The sequence below is a fragment of the Artemia sp. Qi Xiang Cuo genome, chromosome 20 (genome assembly GCF_049724085.1).
Source record: "Artemia sp. Qi Xiang Cuo chromosome 20, ASM4972408v1, whole genome shotgun sequence".
NCBI lineage: Eukaryota > Metazoa > Arthropoda > Branchiopoda > Anostraca > Artemiidae > Artemia > Artemia sp. Qi Xiang Cuo.
This window is the reverse complement of record NC_142813.1, coordinates 16,084,441-16,106,949: the sequence shown is the minus strand read 5'-3', so window position 1 is coordinate 16,106,949 and position 22,509 is coordinate 16,084,441. Positions and strand designations below refer to the sequence as shown.

The 22,509-nt window shown below is 36.1% G+C and overlaps 1 protein-coding gene across 1 annotated transcript in view; it reads left to right on the top strand.

Annotated features, from left to right (window-relative positions):
- The window catches only part of CstF64 (cleavage stimulation factor subunit 2 CstF64), a 48,003-nt gene that overhangs the window by 18,953 nt on the left and 6,541 nt on the right, over positions 1-22,509 (top strand). The window contains exons 3-7 of the mRNA XM_089106470.1: positions 6,677-6,846; positions 11,303-11,451; positions 13,519-13,626; positions 18,856-19,035; positions 19,806-19,969. Of these exons, the coding sequence (XP_088962596.1) occupies positions 6,677-6,846; positions 11,303-11,451; positions 13,519-13,626; positions 18,856-19,035; positions 19,806-19,969 (771 nt within the window). The remainder of the gene's footprint in view (positions 1-6,676; positions 6,847-11,302; positions 11,452-13,518; positions 13,627-18,855; positions 19,036-19,805; positions 19,970-22,509) is intronic.

Sequence of the window (22,509 nt, the reverse complement as noted above, 5' to 3'; positions counted from 1 at the left end):
CAGCAGCAGTATGTACAGACTGCCTTTTCATTAATTCAACAACCCTCTTGACAGGCCCTGAAAGTTTCAACTTAATGCTCTAAGCTGTTACAGAAAAATTGCTCCTTCATTCTTTTGGCAATCTCAATGTAAACAATGTGTTTTGAGGTAGTTCAACATCTCCGTTAATATTCCCTGGAAGTTTCATCTTGATTCCCTTAGCTTCAGTGGAAGTAGTAGTTGTAGTAGTAGTAACAGCAGCAATAGTGGTTAAATGCACATAGTGTCTTTGGGTTAGTTCAACAACACCTCAATGCGCCCTTAAATTTTAAACTTAATACTCTAAGCTGTTCCTAAGATACTGCTTATATGCCTTTTTTGAAAACCAGCATGCATATAGTTTGGTTTAATTTAGTTGAATTTTCTCATAAACACTCCCTAAAAGTTTCACCTTAATACCGTTGTCCTTACTAGTTGCACAGTAGTAGTGTAAGCGTAATGCATTTTGATTATTCAAAATCCACCTCAATATAATTTGAAAGTTTCAAGGTAGTAGTCTAAGCCGTTCCTGAGATATTGGTGGTATATCCTTTTGACAATCTACATACTCATAGTGGGTTTTGATTTAGCTCAACATTCCCCGAAAGCTTAACCTTAGCGCCCTTAGCTTCAGTAGTATTAGGAGTTGTAGTAGTGGTAGTAGCATTAGTAGCAGTAAGCACCTAACACCTTTTGTTTTTTCATTATCCTCCTCAACAGATGCTGAAACTTTCAACTTGAGATCGTAAGCAGCTGCTGGGGCATTGCTTATACGCTCTTTTGACAACATGCATGGACATAATGTGTTTTGATTTAGTTCAGTACTCTCTGAACATCCCCTAAATTTTCGCCTGAATACCCTTAGTTTTAGTAGCAGCAATAGTACTCTCCCATCAAGCGTCAGAAGTTTTGACTTAATACTAAAAACCGTTGCTGTGGTATTTTCGGTATGTCCTTTTGGTAACCCGTATGCCCATAGTATGTTTTCATTTAGTTCAACTTCCCGCTCAACACATCCTAAAATTTTCACCTTAATACTCTTATCCTTAGTAGTAGTTGCAATAGAAGTTGTAGTAGTAGTAGTAGCAGTGGTAGTTGTAGTAGAGTGCATATATTGTCTTTTCGTCAATTGATCCCCCCCTAAGCATTCCCTTAAAGGTTCAGCTTAATACCCTGAGGCTTCGGGCCTAGGCCATTCTCGAGATATTCCCTTTTGACAACTTGTATGCACATAATATGTTCCGATTCAGCTCAACTTTCCCATCAATAACCTTTACATTTGCACCATCATACCCATAGCCTTAGTAGTACTAGTATCATAGAAGTAGTAGTGTTGTATTAGTAGTAATAGTAGCCGTAGTATCAGTAGTATTAGTTTATAGTGTGCATAGTGTGTTTTGATTTCAAACTCACCAAAGGCGGATATAGAGCAAAATCTTAGGGGGGGGAATGCCAACAATTGACCAAATTGACAAAATTTATTTAAAAACAAGAGTGAAAAACACGGAATGAGGACACCAGAAAAAAATTTGGGTTGGGGAGACTGGGTCCTTCTCGGTCCCCCTGGATCCGCCAGTTAAACACATTATGCACACAGCATAGTGTATTTTAATTTAGTTCAACTTTCCACTCAATATTGTCTGAAGTTTTCGCAGTAGTAGCGTGTAAATGTTAGCACTAGATAGGGCGATTTCTTTTCAAATGATTACTCTCCTAACATTCTACGACCACATGTTCGATAGTTAACCCTGATCAGAGGCAGCTCAATAGCGCTGCCTCAGTAAAGAACGATGTTGGCACGATGTATTTTTTTTTCTTTTAGACCAGGGCACTTCGTATCGAAGGAGTTGTCGTAGAAATTTCGGAAAGGGCTTATTCGATTGAAAATTGGAAGGTTTTTGTCCTTTTTAATAGTCGAAAGTAATTGGAAGGCAACTAACACCCCTCCCACGCCTACCATTTCCCAAGATACATCCAATCAAAATTTTGAGACAAGCATTTTGTTCAACATAGTTGACATTTCGAAAATTATGTCTTTGAGGATGACAACCCCCAGCCCTCAGGGCAAGGGTTGTACAAAACACATCCAATCAAAAGTTTGAGATAGCCATTTTGTTCAACGTAGTTGTAAGGTCCGGAAATTGTGTCTTTAAGGATGACACCCTCCCCCCCCCCCCATAGCCCTCAGGGCAAGGGTTTTAAGTTATACCCTGGGGGATATAAGGTCATTATAGAAAACGTCGTAGAAACTTCAAAAAAGACTCATTAGATTGGAAATTTAAAGGGCTAGTGCCCTTTTTAATAGTCGAAAGTGATTGGAGGTCAAGTAACCCCCCCCCCGCTCTCACGCCCACCGTTTCCTCAAACACATCAAATCAAAATTTTGAGATCGCCATTTTGTTTAGCGTAGTTGATTTCCAGATAGAAAATATCTTTTTGAGGAGGACACTCACCCACAACCCTCGGGGTAAGGGTTTTAAGTTATGCCCTTAGGGCATATAAGAACGATGTTGGCACAATATACCCTTTATTATTATTTTTCTTTAGAGCAGGGCACTTCATATGGAAGAGGTCGTCGTAGAGACTTCGAAAGGGGCTCATTCGATTGGAATTCGAAAGTTCTAGGCCCCTTTTTAATGGTCAAAAGAGATTGGAGGGCAATTAGCCCCCCCCACGCCCATTATTCCCCCAAACACATCCAATCAAAATTTCGAGATAGCCATTTTGTTCAGCGTAGTTGATTTCCAGATAGAAAATGGGTTTTTGAGGAAGACACTCCCCCACAACCCTTAGGGCAAGGGTTTTAAGTTATGCCCTGGGAGCATGTAAGGTTTTTATAGAAGGAGGTCGTAGAAACTTCAAAACAGACTTATTCGATTGGAAATTCGAAGGGCTAGTATCCTTTTTGATAGTCCAAAAAGATTGGAGGGCAACTAGCCCCCCCCCCCCTCCACGCCCATCATTCTCCCAAACACATCCAATCAAAATTTTGAGATAGCCATTTTGTTCAGCGTAGTTGATTTCCACATAGAAAATATTTTTTTGAGAAGGACACTCCCCCACAACCCTCAGGGCAAGGGTTTTAAGTTATGCCTTGGGGGCATATAAGGTTTTTATAGAAGGTGTTGTCGTAGAAACTTCAAAAAAGGCTCATTCGATCGGAAATTCAAAGAGCTAGTATCCTATTTAATAATTGAAAGTGATTGGAGGGCAACTAGCCCCCCCACGCCCATCATTCCCCAAACACATCCAATCAAAATTTTGAGATAGCCATTTTGTTCAGCGTAGTTGATTTCAAGATAGAAAATATTTTTTTGAGGAGGACACTCCCCCACAACCCTCGGGGCAAGAGTTTTAAGTTTTGCCCTGTGGGCATATAAGAGCGATGTTGGCACAATGTACTATGTATTTTTTTTCCCCTTTAGATAAGGGCACTTCATATGGAAGGGGTCGTCGTAGAAACTTCAAAAGGGGCTAATTCGATTGGAAATTGAGAGTTGTAGTGCCCTTTTTAATAGTCGAAAGTGATTGGAGGGCGACTAGCCCCCCCCCCCCTCACCCATCATTCTCCAAAATACATCCAATTAAAATTTTAAGATAGCCATTTTGTTCAGCGTTGATTTCCAGATAGAAAATATGTTTTTGAGAAGGACACTCCCCCACAACCCACAGGTCAAGAGTTTTAAGTTATGCCCTGAGGGCATATGAGGTTTTTATAGAAGGCGTTGTCGTAGAAGCTTCAAAAAAGGCTCATTTGATTGGAAATTCGAAGTGCTAGTACCTTTTTTAATAGTCTAAAGTGGTTGGAGGGCAACTAGCCCCCGCCCCACGCCCATCATTACCCCAAACATCTCCAATCAAAATTTTGAGATATCCATTTTATTCAGCGTAGTTGATTTCTAGATAGAAAATGTGTTATTGAGGAGGACACTCCCCCACTATTCTCAGAGCAAGGGTTTTAAGATATGCCCTGGGGGCATATAAGGTTTTTAAAGAAGGTGTTGTCGTAGAAACTTCGAAAAGGGCTCATTCGATTGGAAATTGGAGTGGATAGTACCCTTTTTAATAGTCGAAAGTGATTGGAGGGCAACTAGCCCCCCCCCCCACGCCCATCATTTCCCCAAACACATTCAATCAAACTTTTGTTCAGCGTAGTTGATTTCCCGATAGAAAATATAATTTTGAGGAGGACACTCCCCCAGAGCCCTCAGGACAAGGGTTTTAAGTTATGCCCTGGGGGCATATAAGGTTTTTAAAGAAGTCTTTGTCGTAGAAACTTCTAAAAAAGCTCATTCGATTGGAAATTCAAAGGGCTAGTGCCCTTTTCAATAGTCGAAATTGATTGGAGGGCAATTAACCCCCCCCCACGCCCATCATTCCCCCAAACACATCTAATCAAAACTTTGAGATAGCCAAAAGTGATTGGAGGGCAACTAACCCCCCTCTCACGCCCACCTTTTCCCCAAACTCATCCAATAAAAATTTTGAGATAGCCATTTTGTTCAGCATAGTTGATTTCCAGATAGAAAATATATTTTTAAGGAGGACACTCCCCCACAACCCTCAGGGCAAGGATTATCCCTGGAAGCATCTAAGGTTTTTATTGAAATCTTTGTCGTAGAAACTTGAAAAAAGACTCATTTGATTGGAAATTCAAAGGAATAGTGCCCTTTTTAATAGTCGAAAGTGATTGGAGGGCAACTACCCCTCCTCTCACGCCCGCCTGTTCCCAAACACATCCAATCAAATTTTTTAGGTAACCATTTTGATCAACATAGTTGAAAGTTTTGGTAATTAGGTCTTTAAGGATGACAACCCCTCCCCCCACAGCCCTCATGGCAAGGGTTGTAAGTTATGCCCTGGGTCATATAAAGTTTTTATTGAAAGCATTGTCGTAGAAACTTCAAAAGGGCCCATTCAATTGGAAATTGAAAGGGCTAGTGTCTGCTTTAATAGTTGAAAGTGATTGGATAGCGACTAACGCCCCTCTCACGCCCACCATTTTCCAAAGCACATCCAATCAAAATTTTGCTGGCCAAACTATAAAGTCTTTAAAAAACAAAAAGATTTAAAGTATTATTTTCTTTTTCCCTGAAAAGACTATGTCAATATAAAACGAACAGAAATTAATTTAAAAAACTTTTTCCACAAAATAAGTTTTTCAAAGAAAAGTAAAGAACTCCATTAAACAAAAAATTAGCAAAAATAAAATCAAATAATCTACCAAGCGTGAAACTACCACAAATCAGCATCGATAAATAAATGAAACCCAAAACGAACAGAAATTACAATGATTAACCGAGCCAAACTCAAAACTAAATTGAAAAACTCAAACTCAAAAAAATTGAAAAAATACAAATGAATGTGCATTGTCAGTTTAATATACATATACTGATATTTAGTAATCAAAATGTTTATATTATTTGATTTATTAAAGTTTTAAAAGTAAAAACATTTATATTTTTCAGTAAAGTGCAAATTTTGTCCTGGCCTTGGGAATGCATAGGGGTTTTGCGCCCAACTTATGTTAATTTCTGCTCGTTTCGAGTTTGACTCGGTTATTTATTGTAATTTCTGTTCGTTTTGGGTTTCATTATTTATCGATGCTGATTTGTGGTAGTTTCACGCTTGTATATTATTTGATTTTATTTTTGCTCATTTTTTGTTAAATGGGAGTTCTTTACTTTTCTTTGAAAAACTTTTTTTGTGGGAAAGGCTTTTTAATTAATAAATAATAAAACATTGAAGCCGGATGGCCTTTACTGTAGGCAACGCTACAGCGTTGCCTCTGATAAAAGAACACTGTCTGTATTTAAGTTACCAAAAGGATGTATGAGCGATTTCCGATGTATAGCTTAGAATATTAAGTTGAAACTTTCAGAGCGTGTGGGGAGGGACGTTGAACTAACCGAAATGGACTTAAACTGTCTACCGCTACTACTACTACTGCTGCTATTTCTGCCTTCTTCTGCTATTATTTTTATTATTACTACTACATCTAAGACTATGGGTAGGAAGTTGAAGCTTTTAGAGTATATTTAGGGGATTTTGAACTAAATAGAAACACACTCTGTACAAACATGTTGTCAAAAGGTTTTGAAGAAATGAAACATAAGCCGGACAACTGCTACAAGCTATGGCAATACATTGGTCAAATAATGGCTCTGAAGTGTGGGTGCTACGGGTGGAAGAAGATATGATGTATGTTTTACAGAAAAATTGTTTAGTGATAGTTTTAGGTAATTGTTTCAATGACCGTAATCAGTCAGTAAGTGTACAAAAAATGTAATTCAATTCAACTTCCTAGGGTTATAATGAAAGGAGAGGTTAAGACGTATTGGTCAAATGGTATGGACGTAGAATGATAGGTAGGCAAATATCGTGCCTTCTAGCATCCCAGTCGAGACCAAGCAAAAAGCAGGAGTTGCTGAAATAGGGCAGACAAATGTCATCGGGTAGGAGTTTAAGAATTTAGGAACTTAATGGAAGGAATTAAAGAGTGAAGGATTGAATATAGAGGGGTAAAGGAAGAGTCTACGTAGCTGTGCTTGCCTCTGGTGGCTTGGTACTAAAAATATAGTAGAAAAGGAAGTTGTCTTGTAGTTCTGCTTTATTGCTTTCTTGTGGTGATTATTTTCCAACTTACTTTTATTTATAGGATTGTCTTTGATCGAGAAAGTGGAAAACCCAAAGGTTATGGATTTTGTGAATATCAAGATGTTGACACAGCTCAAAGTGCTATTAGAAATTTAAATGGTCATGAAATCTCAGGAAGGGTACTACGTGTCGATAGCGCAAGCATTAGCAGCGAAAGACAACGGGAAGCAGGTAGTAATTTAGTTTTCCTTATTGTTTGGAAACATTTAGTAATAAATCGCCCTCATCTGGATAAGCAGAAGAATGGGGTGTTTTTTGTTTTTCTCTTCTCAATGCAGAATATCAAAAATGCAATAAAAATCCTTCAAATGTTTAAATTTGGTGTGAAAATAGGCTTACACTTTTGCCAGGCTTTACTCCCTGCTTTTCCTCGAAAAACGTCTGAACTTTTAGCTCTTTGCTGCTGTAGGGGTTTTATCTTTGTCATGCCCTATGGTATTCACTTTTAGCATCACGCAGTAGGTTTCGGAACAACAATTGTTACAACTCTGATACATTTTTAGGATTATAAAAGACTGTTTTGTTTTCAAAATTTTAAATTTGAAAATTTGTAGTTTTGCCTATAAAATTTCATTACCCTACGTGATTGTTTTTGGAAAAATGAGTATGCCCTTTGTCATTAGCATTATTTCCACAGTTGAACTTTGATTCTTGAAGAACAAAAGGTACTTCTATGATCTACGCTCTACTGCTCTAGTTGTTCATTAATTGACGCATTGCAGAACCGGTTTTTTTTTGTTAGTTTCTTTTAGCTTAGCTTGAAACAAGACGAAGAGAAAAGACAGAATAGATAGAAAATATATAATTTGGGCTATATATTTGCACATTTGGGAGGGGGTGGGGTAAAGTATTGGACAGTGTGAAGTTTGAAAGTAATTCTTACTACATAATATGTAGGATAATTTGACCTAAGATATTGGGTTTGCAGAACCGCTATACTTTACCCCCACCCCTAATGTACAAATATACATCCCAAATTTGTTTGTATATCCAATATATTTTTTTCGTACTTTGATATATTTTATTAGGGTTGAGGTTCAAAGAAACATATTAGAAGAACATTAGGTGGGGCGTAGATCATACAAGTACCGAACAAAAATATAACTAGTTAATGAAACTTTGCTATAAATGGTAAAAAGTAGAGAACATTGGCATTTTGTTAGCTTAAAAAGTTGTGCTAGGTGAATGAAACTTTCAGGAATGTATACATAACCTGAATTAAAGGTCCAAGTTTTTTTTGTAAAATGAATGAGTCTCTAATTAAAGGCGTATCTAAATGTCACTGTCCCCAAGGATAAGGATCTAAACATTTTTGTTGTGAAATCCTTTATTTAAATGCATCACCTAAATGCAATGCACCAACAATCTCCATAAGAAGTAAATTTTTTCAGGGGGTGCGAAACTCTTGACTAACATAACCTAAAAGAGAAAGACAAAACAGGTAGTCTGGACTGCTCTCCAGATCAATTTTAAGAAATCTTACATATCTAAAATTCAGAATGTACGACAAACATTGTGCTTAACTTTATTTGTAGTAATATGTGAATAAATAGCTTGAGTATAGTATTTCTCTATTCTTTTTCTTAAAATGAATCAAGTAAATAATATTTTTGGCTTATCATCTAGATGACTCCAAACACTTACCCCCCCCCCCCTCTTACAAATAAAAACACCAGGGGACTGAGCATCGCTCGATGAAAACAAGGACATGCGTCTTTTGCAAAACAACTTTTGCGTATTTATACCGATAAATTATTATATGGTATCGAAAATCAAATTAAATTTTGCTGGGCTTTTGAAATGTTTAGCACAGACACTTATCTTCAGCAAAATTTATTATAACTATTTGTGACGTCATTCATATGAAAAAAAAATCCTGAAAATTAAGGCCCTAAATAAATTTTCCCGAAGTCGCGACCTATCTAGATCGTTTTATCAGTTTTACCGGGAAATGGTAGTGTGTCAACTTTCAGAAGCAATTACGCTTGTATGAAATTATTCGTTCCTTTATTGAGATAAGATTAATCCAAGCCTAAAACACACCAGCATACAACATAGACAGGACTCTCTAAGAGATTATTTGGCACATTTGAAATCTTTTGATTCGAAATTTGGCTATAAATAAAGACACTGGAAATATTTCATTAAGCCCATCCAAAATTCTCGTTTTCTCACCTTTTTTTATTTTATTTTTCATTTATTATTTTCTTTCCCCTCTTACTTTTATATACCAGTACTCATTACTTTTCTTATACGAAAGATAATTTATTCGATTCAGGGATGTCTGAAGACGCACATTTAGTGGTTTAACTGCTTATATTAAGTCCAGCTCATGTGTGCCCATTCTTATGTGTTCAAAGCCAAATCTACTTGCCCTTACACTACATACAAAGGCTTAAAAAAAGATAAAAATTTCCGAATTTTTTTAGAAAAAAAGATCGTTTAGAAAAAAAGATCCTAAAAGTGGCAGAAATCACGCAAATTATATGGAAAAATAAGGTGTTTTAGAGGAAAACATCGAAGTCCAAAAATTATAGTTGGACACCGGCCAAAAAGCTCTACCTTCGGACGAGTATGTGTGTATAAGAAAGGATTCGAGCATACCTTGGAAATTCTTTGTAGTACTTGGCTGAGGCATAATTTTATTTGACGAAACAGAGAATCAATAAAGGTTAAAAATCTGTCAGTATTCGAAGGCCTTATAGTCCAAGAATTTGAAGCAGTTTGGCCTTGGTTCACAAGAAAATAAATACTATTTTAAATTATTTCATTTTTCGTTTTAATTAGAATCAAAAAGAAACATCGTACTGGAACATATAATAAAAATTTCGAGATTACGTGGCAAAGGAAGGGAGGATTAAAACAAATTTAAAGGTGTTGCATCGTTGCTAATGTAAACATATTTTATTAGTTCCACCTATGCTTCTGTGCTCTGAATCGAATGTTGTGGTCATCAAAATTGCGAAAACCCCCTAATGATTTTTTATTTAGAATGTGATGTAAACAGCACCCCGGTCACTTTTATTTTGGGTAACAGAAAGGGTTCTTGTATGATATAGCCAATACTTAATATTTTTCTAATATGTTTTTCTGATGCTCAATTCTAATGAAATGTACCTAAGTAGAATAAAAATATGATATTTTAGAAACGATTTTTGGGCTACATATTTGCAGGGTTGGGGTAAAGTTTAGAGGATCTGCATGCCTAATGTGTTTGGTACAATTATTCTGCATTTTATGTACTAAGAATTTTTTTCTAACTTAACACTGTCAAAATACCCCCCCCCCCTTAATGTGTAAATTTATAGCCCAAATTACATATTTCCCATCTTTTGTGTCACTTCTCTTTTTCTTGTCTCACGCTAAGGTGAAAGAAACTGACAAAAAAAACCCTATAATGTTGCTCTATAATGCGTCAATGAATGAACAATTTGAGCGGTAGGGGCTATATCATACAAGTACCCAAAAAAGTGCCACTTTGTATTTAATTGAACATGTCTTCATTTTTGGGTTTTTCAGTTTAAGCATGAACGCTATTGTATTCTCTGCAACCACAAGAGTGTTCCCCTTAAAAGAGTTCCTAGCGTTCCATATTTAAAGGAAAAAAAACATTACCCAGTGTCTTTGTTTTTGGGCACCAAAGTTGTTTATATAGATGGCTATTTGACTAAATCCATTCCCTCATTCTTTGTTCTATTGACTTGGTCAACTTGGCTTCTTAAACTGGTGGCATTTTAGGTCTCTTTGTTGTGGGAAACTATAAGTAGTAGAAGTTGTTTTACAGCACAGCATTGAGTTTTTTCTTCTATGATTCCTTAGAAATTCTCATTTGGGCATAATAGGAGTCACTAGCGGCTCATTGGTATGTTCGATAGTATCATGCAACTTATTGTATATTTATATTGCAATTGTTGGAGTGAATTATCAAGGGATGAAATAATGAAGATCCTCACGAGCCATTGATTGTTCGTAGGGTGTCGAATTCACGCTTGGGTTGTTGGGTCTTTTTTACAGGAACAGGTCGCAGATTTGTCGCCCAACTGTACGGCATTGGGCATTGAACGCCTGGCCTCATGTTGCCAAGCTGAGCATCAATCCAGTGTGCATCCACCACTGTAGACTGTAGTGTCTTCTGTTTTCAAACATGATACACATTTGATACCGCGCGTATCGTCCCTGGCAATATACGTCATAACCTTAGTTCAGTTTCCATAAGCTCATCGTGATGTGTAGATCGGAAACAATTGTCATTGCGCGTCCGTGGAGGCGGAGTATAAATCTTGTATGGTTTTAAATCTGTTTCACATTCTTTTAAGGGAGAGTATAACCTTTGTCGATACCACTGTATATTATGGCTTCCACAGAGGGAATTATCAGAGAGAAAAGTCATTTTAAGAACTTGGGATTATAGTTTGCTTTAGTATTATGTTACATTACCTGAAACTGTTTATAATTAATTACCTGAAACTGTTATAATAGTATTATTTCTAAAGGTTTAAGAGACATATATACATAAACGCGTTGTGCTATTTTTTTTTTTTTTTTTTTTTTTTTTTGAATCATAACGAATCATTTAGTAGCTTTAGGACGCTCAATATCAGAGCTTTTATCATTTGCCTATTTTTAGCTGCCAATGTCCCTCAGATCGGCCAAGAATCAATTTATGGGGAAGCTGTTGAGCCTGCACAAGCACCTGAAGCAATTAGCCGGGCAGTAGCCTCGCTGCCACCTGAGCAAATGTTTGAATTGATGAAACAGATGAAAGTGTGCATACAGGCAAGTAATAAAGAACAAAAGAGCAAAACTCACTCATCTTCTTCTGAAGAGTTTTAGCGGGAGATATTTGCAGAGGAGGGTACATATACACATGTGTAAACGAATGTGTTTATTTGTCCTTTGCCTATTATGAAACCACCCATCCGACTGCTATGAAACTTTTGGAGAGTTTCTGAGTATATCCCAGCAAAGGTTTCTCGCACACAAGTTTCTAATTGGGGGGCGGGGAAGGAGTTTTAGTGGGTGGCAACGTCGTCGTCTAAGTTTTAGCCTTTGTCTAACGTCGAGCTTAAGTTTTAGCCTCTGTCTTGGACATACCAGTGTGCCAGAAGAACTTCTGATTATATGGGAATCAAAATAGACAGTAAAAATCCAAAACTGTAAACTGAACAAAAACAAAAAGAATGAAATGGTGTATTATTATGTGTTTTTAAAGTAAATTCTGCAGAACGTGCTGTGTAAGACGGACGCATTTTATATTTGACTATCCGCGATCAGAATAATTTATGGGCAAAAAACCTAGATCTTGGCAGTTACGGGGCTGATCGACTTGGATCTTTGGGGAGGGGGGGCATGTCCTTTGGGCTATGTGGACTTCGATTTTTATTTTCGTAAGGTAGGATGTCTGGGGGGGGGGGTTTAAAGTGTGGCACTTCTTGCCTTTGATTGAGGTAGGGCTTTAATAGAAATTGCATTTATCCATGGGCCCAAAAATAGGCTATAAAATCTGAAAAACATAAACTAAAACTGAGACGCCAACATGGAATATCAAAGTTCTCTAAACATACAAACTTATCATATTGGACGAATACGCAATGGCTCACAAAAACCATTGTAGGTTCTTGTATACACTGTAAGATTTCATGGGAAATGGACAAACCTATGGTATAGCACTCATTTTATTATCATGTCATCTATGTTTCTTGTGATTTACTGACATGCGATTTTCGACAAATGCCTGTTTAGTATGCTCAACGCCGGCTGATGAACTTAATGCATTTCTCAAGAAATCAGTTCTGCGGTAACGTGTAATGAAATTTACCTTAAACACCAATATGTGTGCTAAATTACAAAATGATACAACTATCGAACTTTTTGTAAACTATTGCTGGTTAATGGGTATAGGAGGATGAACATCGACATATCTACACAATGTATCACATTGCCTGTAAACTTTTGTAAGATAACATCAGCCAGAAACGAATTGATTCAAATGTTTTGCCAAACATCGTGCGGAATCAAAAAACTATCATTGTCTCAGTGAGTTATCGACATCAATGTCAATGCCATAATTTTAGTAATCAAAACGGATTACCAGATGAAAGAACAACATATAAGTCAATCTGAGAAAATTGTTTGAAATCACGAAATTGCATTATGTGAATCAGGAGTGAATTGTAAATTACCCTACGGAATTTTCGAATTCATTGCATTTGCCAGGTATGTCACCGCAGATTTATCAAAGAAAACTGCCATTATAATAATTCCTCTCCTAAACATTAATTCACCGCAACTTTGCAACGATACAAGACTGCAGGTGAAAAAGCGGATGAACACTGTCGTCGAAGCTACTATTTCTGATGGGAAGTCGAAGAAAGAAGATGCCCTGTTGCCACGCAATCCGATTATCACAACAAAATCATTTGAATTTAAACGTCTACTGTTTCTGGTGCGACTCACTTTTACAATGACTATCAAAAAGCACAAGGACCGCAAGTGTGTGGACTGGATTTGGAGAACCCGTTCTTCTTATATGGGCAACTGTATGTGACCAGCTCATTTTTCTTTCACTTTCTTACTATTTCTCCAGCTATTCTATTTTCTGCCATTTTGTCTGCTATTACATTTTATGGTTATTTTGCCAGCTGTTATATTCATTTGCTATTTTGTGAGCTATTTCAGTTTTATTGCTATTTCATTTAGAGATCATGGTATTTCTACTATAAATTAGCTTCTACGTCATTTTGATTATACAGTCTACTGGTCTATTTTGCCTGAGAAAAAAGAAGTTGTGCCCGTTGTTAATTTGAGATTAAGAAATCAACCAATCATACTTTATTGTTTTAGAATAATCCAATAGAAGGAAGACAAATGTTGCTCCAAAACCCACAACTTGCCTATTCCTTATTGCAAGCTTTGGTTGTAATGAAGGTTGTTGACCCCAATACTGCTGTGGTAAGTTCTTTTTTAATGGCACCAAAAATTCATAAATGTTAAGATTGTCGGCCCTAGTAGTTCTATAGTAATCCTTTTATTTATTGACACAAAAAAGTGGTAAGTGATAAGGCTGTTGACCCTAACACTTATGTATTCAGCTTTTATTTATTTACTTATTCATACCAAAAATAGTCAACTCCTGTGCATTATAAGCATAAGAAAGAAAATTACTCAATGCTTGAAGCGGGTGCATTGACTGTATCGATAGTAAAAGAAGCACACAATTAAGTGATATTTGTGAGCTAGCTAGCGAAGCAAATTTTGCTTTCTAGTGGCATTTATGACTAGTGAACAGCTGGGTATTTCTAGCTAGTGGGTTTTAGATCAATTTTAAATTATCCCCTTCATGGCTTTAAAACAACCCAGGATAAGACGTCAATTTTTGAAGACGTCACTTTTTTTTCTTTTTTTGTAAATCAATAATCTCATAGTATTAATGAAAACCTAGAGTTATCATAAATGAGATGAGCAGGGGGTCATAATCTACCCAAAGAGTTTTGTTCAGGGGCGGCGTTTACCAAAAGAATAAAAAGTAAGGGTTTTACCTCATGTGGCCTTTTTATAACGGACTCAAATAATGTTGTTGTTATTTTGAAGACCAATTTGTAATCCAGAAAAATTTGAGAAGAGAATGGGGGGGGGAGGAGGGGGTCAAATACGGCACTGCAAATTTAATAAGATAATTTGATTAGGGTAATGAAAGTGTTGTCAGTTTTTGATTGTATATTCTTTCCGATGGTGTTTGCAAGAGTTTTGCAAGACGGTCTTGTATGTCAGCTGTGCTTTCCGCTGGATACTAACGACATGCCTATGTCTTGTTGCCAATATTTACCATGGGCATGTGTAGACCTTAAAGTAAGCACAGTTGAGGCTAATATTGTTTTGAAAGTTTATTGTCTGTTGTTATCTGGGTATTAGCTGTGACCTGTGAGATGTGATGTGCTAACCTATTATTTTTATTAAACGAGAAGAATATATTTCTTATGAGGGCTGACACATTCTTTTAAAAAGGAAAAATTCGTTCGAATTAGTTATTTAGGCTAGTTCAACTAGAAGTATAGCCCGCCGAGGATCAAATGTTGCAATATCTGAATTTTTTTTTTATCTTTGTACGTACGGTAGACGTTTAAAGTACGGTAGTTTTTTTTTTCTTGCTGCTCATTTTTAGGATTACACTATGAAAAAAAAGTGAAATAAAGTTTAAAAATAAGGGCAGTCGAACTCGTGATGACATTTTTGTCGAATAAAAATGTCGGCTCTTTTATAGCTACGTATGTTGTAGAAGCGCAACCATTTAAAATAAAAAGGAATTTACCCAGATGATATTCTTGATGGTAATTTTTGCGATGATGGCAATTGTAGTAAGTGCAACCCTTTAAATGAATATAGGCTTGCACTTGTTCTCAGAATGTACTTGCACTTGTTCTCAGAATGTACATCAGTTTTTTATAAATAGCTTGTGACGCTAACTGGTTCATAAACAGCCCGTAAAGTTGAGGGTGAAATTCAGAGTGTTCCAATATAAGCTAAGGTTCTATCGAATGACCTAAAATCTATGGGAATGTTGTGGCCGGATGGCCGGAGTTCTAAGCCGGATGGGGCCAGCCGTTGTCTGCAGGGCACTTCACATGGCTTAGCCGACTTCACATGGCTTAACGCTGCAACAACCCTGTTCAGTAAAGGTGTTACTGTCTTGATGGCTACATAATATTTATATTCACACTTCTGGTGGATTTTTCATATGGGACAATAATTTAAATTCGGTTTGCACTTATTTTCTTTCATGATACGGGAGTAAAAAAATTGAATCTTCTGGCTCCAAAACGCTTTCAAGATTTTGGTGTGTAATTGATGTTTGTTTAAAAATAGAACACTTTTGAATGACTTGTCAATTAGTTTGTCAATCGCTAACTACAGAAAAGGACTTATTAATAATAAATCCAAACTTTTTTCTTTGGAACATGCACTGTAAAAAAGAGAAAAAACTTTAAGCGAACCGCATGGCAATAAAATAAGATAAAACTTTAACGCAGAGACAAATCGTATTCTTGACTTGATGGAAAGTTAAAAAAAAGACGATTTGCCTCCCTATTCAGTTAAAGTATACCAAGGATGCTTAAAATGAGGTCTGATTTTTAAATCAGGACTGTGTAGTTTGTAGAAGTTTTATCCGACTCCAGACATTTTCAATATACCGACTCTGACTCCGTTCAACATAAATTTACTAAAACACCAGCTCCACAACCCTTTCAGTTTAAAGCTTCATTTAACTAGTTTTTATAAGTTATAACCGACTCTAACTCCGACTCCAAACATTTTCAATATACGGACTCCGATTCTGATTCCATTCAGCAAAAATTTACTAAAACTCCCACGCCGACTCCACATCCCTGTTTTAAGTTGGTTTAGTAGGAACTTAAACAACAATATACCTCTTCAAAACTAGGGAAACCCGGGAACTCCATTTTCAAAGGACCTACATATGCACTTGTGTAGTTTTATGCTTAGTGAGAACCAAGTTTGAAAATATGGAACGTATGTAAAAAATCAGGAGAAAATGAGCGAAAAATATCTCGTTACGGACCTCTAGAAACTATGTTTCCTGATTGCTATAGCAGAAGACAAACACTACCATAAATCTAACCTATGCATTAATATGGACATTACTGAATTTATTCGAGATGAAACCCTTCAGATTACTAGTTAATTGATTTCCCTTTAAAAGTATTTTTAGAAAGACCAATTAGGCTATCCTATTCTGTTGCATTTATCCCTCTAGTTGACTATTGGCATATCAATATAATCCTTATTTTATTATGATTCAAAAATAATCACTCGATTTTTACATATTCCCACTAGCCTATATTTGTTCATTAGCCCGACTAAACATAGCAGTTTACAGCTACGCAGTAAGAATGATGTCAAGAATTTGAACCTTAACCAGCAACAAGAAAAGAAAATTTTTAATTCGGAAATTTCATGTCTTCAAAGACTGAATATTTGTTGGTCAGAAGGAGCCTCAAATGAAAATACTTTAGCACCAACAGAACGATCGTTAATTACCAATTACCGCTAATTATCAAGTGGGCCCAAAGATGGAGGTACCTTGGCCATATTTTTAGTATATACGGAATCATCAAAGCTGCGCTCCTGGGGAAGTCAGTTGGAGTTTGGAAATGAGATATATCTCGGAATATGTTAGTGCACATATATGACCATGACACAGGTTCCCTGAATTCTTTAGTTCAAACAGGATGGGAAGGATTCCACATAACTTCCCGCTTTATGCTACATTAGGGAAGATTTGAAGATACCGTGGGTGCCTCTGGTGGTATAGGTGGAACGAGGGTCCTAACTTTTATGTATATTTCGGTTTTCTCGTCAATATGTATAAGATAAAGATAGTGGGCACCACAACCGACATATTTTTACGTCACAGATCTCTTTTGACTAATTTTTATTGTTATTTTAGTATATTTGTGTACTATGTACATTATAATACATGACTGAAGACTAGTTCTAAAATAATTCAACCTTTTCAATTTTTCTCCAATGATACCAAATAAGAACAGTTTGAGCTATTTTTGAAAAACTTTTTTTTCTGTTTCTATAAACTTTTTTTATTGAAAAGGAAAGGTCTATGTAATATTTTGTAATTTTTTGAAAGTTCTTCAGTTTCTCTGAAACATTCATACCGGAAGACAACTTGTTTAGGCCATATCATATGCAGAATAAGATAAGATAAAGTGTACTTTAAAGCCAAGAATACGACCATAAACACAAATATCATAAACTTACATCAGCGAACTTCAGAAAACACTTAAATGAAACACTAAATTTACTAATACTAGAACTTAATGCTTAATACTAGAAAATACGGGCATGTACACTAGAAAAAAATACACAAATATAATGATAATTAGAAAAGACCTTAATGAAACAGTACATTTACTTAATACTGGGATTTTCTTTTGGTAAACATAATCTACAGATGCCTCCCTATTCTACCATTTTCTTCCATAATCTTTGCTATGTTCCTCAGGACAAAGCCGATCAGTAAAATAAACTTAGGAATAAAGGAGTCTGGGGTCTCACACTTTTCTCAATTATTAAGCTATGTGTCAAAATTTGGTCAATACTTTTTCCCCCATTCTCAACTTATTTTTCCAGATTTTTCTTTTTGCACTGAACTTCCCGTTTTTGGCTCAATTCTCATTTGCTAATTTTTTCCCTACTCACAACTTATTTTTCCAGATTTTTTTTTTTTTTTGGCACCGAGCTTCCCGTTTTTTGCTCATTTTTGCAGTAAATCCCAAATCAGTTACTTTTGGCGTCAGTTAGAATGGTTTTTTACGTTCCAAAAGAACAACCTTCTAGGTCATTCTTGGCTCGTTTTAGCTCCGAGTCAGGACTTGATTCAATTTTACACATAGTCAGGACTCAGGTGTGTATATAAACAGTCATGCTAGATGATTGGATGCTACTTTTGCCCAAGCAAAGTCCTAATACAGAGTACAAAAACAAGGTATCTGTAGTTTTACTATCAAAATTATCGATTAAATACTAAATACTATTAAATATTAATAATTTAGATAAAATTAGAATTAAATTTTATGTAAGATTAAATATTATAAGGAATTAAATCTAAAGAATAAACATCCTCCAGAGCCATTGCTGGCGCATAGGGAGTTTGTAAGCTATGATTCTTTGTAAACTCTGGCTACGTACTATTTAAGACCTCCGGAAGTATCAATTCAGTTTTTTAAAATATCCCTTCCCTTATCGTATAAGGTATATTATATATCGTATTCATGTTTTACGGTTTAATTACCAAAGGGATCCTGATTTTGGGCTCACCTAGATTTTCAAGTTTGGCTATTTAGATGTAAAGATTGGATTTTTTTTTGATTTTTTTTTTTTGCTGGTTTCTGCTACTTGGGGTGTAGTTTTTCTATTCCTTTTGCTTTTTTCTATTCCTTTGAAAAAAAGAATTCGTGATATTAATAAGAAACTGAATGTATTTTTAGAAAACTGGGTATTTGCACTGTTGTTCTACTGTTATTGGCCTATTTTTGTTTCTTTTCAACTGTTTTTAATACTTTACAACCGTAGATGTGTCGCTGCACTCTAAATATGCATCCTTGTTTCAATTCCTAGTTTTGTTAATTACTTCGTAATTTTTTCCAGACTATGTTACAGAAGAGCAATAATCAACCACCTGTAGTGATGCCTCAAGAACAGCCTATTTTGCAAAGAGCTGGACCAATGCCAGGTCCATTGCCTGGAGCTGGTATTGTCGCAGGACAGCTACCCGGACTAGGTCAAATGCCTGGTCGGGGAATGCAGTTCCCACCTCGACCTCCGATTGTAAGAATGGGTTTTCAGTATAGTTTTAATTGGCACAAGTTGCCTGTTTTCATTTGTTTTTGTCTCAATTTATCTTGTAGCTTGATTCTGAACTCTTGTACATTCTGTTGCAAGCAAATATATATATATATCTCTCCTGCTGCCTCTCTCTCTCCAAATAAATCCAGATTTCTAAATATAGACAAAGTACGATCATGACGCTCTCTCTCTCTCTCTCTCTCTCTCTCTCTCTCTCTCTCTCTCTCTCTCTCTCTCTCTCTCTCTCTCTCTCTCTCGTCTCCCATCTCTCTTTATTTTGGCTATTTTTTTGCCCTCCCCCTCTCAAAATAAATTGCTGAATACGTGCTGTCGCTATTCCTTAGATCAGGATTTGGTGAGCTTCTATGACAACTTTTTACTTTTTTAACTTTTTACTATGACAACTATACTTTTTTAAGTTCTTTTTTCTTGTCTTTGTGTTTTTCTATTTCTTATAATACTTTTAAATTTGTTGATTGTTGAATGATATTCTACTAGTCGTGTTTTTTTGTTTTTTTTTTTTTTTTTTTTTTTTTTTTTTTGTGTGTAAATTTTCAAAAGCCCTCAATTTTCATTCATTTCTGACACTTTCCAATGGAGGTAGCTCTGAGTCCACCTTTAGAAAATATTTATGTAGATTGCAAAGAAAACCTAACGTCAGATTGCAGTGTCTGTTATGCAGTGCATAACAGATGTAAATTCATTGCTGACTAATTATAATTATCTTCACTTACTTTTGTTTTCTATTTTAGCATCCTTCAGTGGAAGGCCCTTGGGGAGGACCACCAAAAGCGCCTGCGCCTTTACAGCAGCCAGTTCCAGCTCAGGACGTAGATTTTCGTGCAGCGGCCCGTGACATGGACATGCGAACTATGCCAAGTAGTCGTCCAGCCCCTGTTCCTGAACCGGATGCTAGGTTTGTTGATTTCATCTAAGAAAGTATTAACTAATTATAACTGGTAAAGGGATTAATAAGAAAAGGATTGTTTATTTTAGCCAAATATTCTTAAAATAAAGATAGAAAAACGATCAAAAATGGGGTTTTTAAAGGCTAAATGAAAATACTGAAAAAACACAACAAAGCGAATATTTCAAGAGACAAACGCCTCTCTTCTTCAGCGCGAAGCGAAAAAATATAATCAATGCGAGTGCAAAGAACAAACCAACAAATAAAACGCGGAAAGTCAATGTGAATGTGAAAAAAAACAATGAAAAAAACCAAACAATTAAAAGATTAATAAAAATCAATAAAAGCAAAAAAATTGTAAGAATTAAAAACCCCATTTTTGCTTGTTTTTCTTTCTTTATGTTATGTCAGGCCAATGTGGTTTAAGAAATTATCTTTAATATTCTTAAAATTAGTTTTTTCGGATTACAATTTTGGTTTTATAATATATAGCGAAAAAACGAACGTTTAAAGCTAAATAATTTCTTAATTAGCTAAAAGAGGTTTAAAGCTTGGCTGAATGTGTCTTAAGATGCCTTTCCTTGGCTGGTCACTTTGAATAGGATGCTGCAAAATGTATCTTTTTACAGCTATTATCTTGTTTTTTAACTTGATTTTTATAGTTATTGTACTAAGGGTTTGTGAAAGGTAAAGATGGCACAATTGACAACGAGGCTCTCATTTCTCCTGCCCACCACGTCCGCTCCAAGGAGTATCGCCTTCCTCCAATTAAATCAGAAAGAGCGATTCTCAATCAGATACCAGATTCCTCATATTGTAAATAAACTTAATTTAGTAGAAATGTTCCCAAGTTTCAAGAGCAGATCTTTTGAAAAAAAACATATTTCACAAATGGTTCTTTGTCTGGATGTTGGGATTGATGAATAATTGATATTAGCGTGAGTTGTGTTGTGGTGTTCTCGCGCTGGGGTGGCCTCCTGTTATCTCCTCCCTTGTATGTTTTTTTTTTCTGTATTTCTTATTTCAGCATTTTCCTATATTTGTTTACGGCCGACACATCGAGCCCTGCTCTCCGTCGACCAGTTTAGAAATTTATTTGTCATGCGTTTTTGTCAATAAAAGATCTTGTCTTGTATTGACGTCCAATAGGAAGGTTAGGGAAATGTTGACGTCACCGAATGAAGGAAGAGTCGTAGCCACTCTTTGCAATTAATCTTGTAAGAGCATGTGCTGGAGACTCGAGAGCACACAGTAATTAACTTAAATTAATTACCTTAGATTTACGTTAATTACCTTAAAATTAAAGAACTACGAATCAGATGGATTATGGTTTTATCTAGAACCCTTGAGGAAATTGGTGAGTTGTGATGGGAATATAACGTGATATTTGAGTTAGGTTGTGCAGCCAATCTTGGATTACCTCCGCACATTGTTGAGGAGTATAAATTGTATCCTTGATAGTTTAATGAACAAGATATAAAGCGGTGACTTTACCTATAAATGCAAACAAGACAGTATGTTTTAGGATAGGGGATGGCGATTTGGTAAAATGATTAGGGGAATAGCTAACATCTCCCTTTGAACAGTGTTATAAATTAGGGTGGAAGCTGAGGGAAGGTGTAGAAAACAGAATACGAAAATCAGAAGTGTCCTTGTCCAACCTAGGAACATATGGTAGAGCAAAGGGATTCGAGTATGGTCAAACTTGAGGTCTGGGTAGACGTAGCGTTTTTCAATCTAAAATTAGTCACAATTATTCGACTCGGGCGTAGTTTACCGCTAAATTTCGAGCTTGGCTTTCTTTCTAGATTAAATTCGAAAAAAAGAAGTTTTTTTCAAGTGAAAGTAAGGAGTAACGTTAAAACTTAAAACAAATAGAAATTATTCCGTATATGAGGGAGGCTCGCTCTTAACGCTAATGTTTTTTAGTACTTTTAAAAGAGCTTCTTATTGTTCTAATGAAACGACCCTTGCGTTTCAGGAGTTGTTCTTAAAGAATTGGGACAAAATTCAATCAGTTTTTAGCGTAAAGAGCGAGATGTTGAGGAGGAGGCAACCCCCTTCATATATGTAATAATTTATATTCGTTTCAAATCTTAATGGTGCTCCTTATTTTTAGTAGAAAAAAATATTTTGTTTGCTAGTCATTGGACCCTTGACAACTTTAGGGAAAAAAGAGGCGTGGGAGGAAGGTTAGTTGCCCACATCACTTGAAAAGGGAACTTTTAATTTCTAGGAATGAGTCCTCTCCTGATATTCTAGGACCATTGATTCGACACGATCACCTCTGAAAAAAAAAACACGTATCCGTGGTGTTTCTTCTGGCAAAATATAAAACTACTCATTTTTACTTGAAACCTCTACAGTAGGATTCTCTGACACGCTGAATCTGATGGTGCAATTTTCATCAAGATTCCTTGACTTTTTGAGGGTATTTCTTCCCGTTTGTGAAAATCGGGCAAATTTTTCAGGCTCGTAGCTTTTGATGGGTAACACTAAACGTAATGAATCTTATGTATTTGGAATCAGCACAAAAAAACAAACAATTC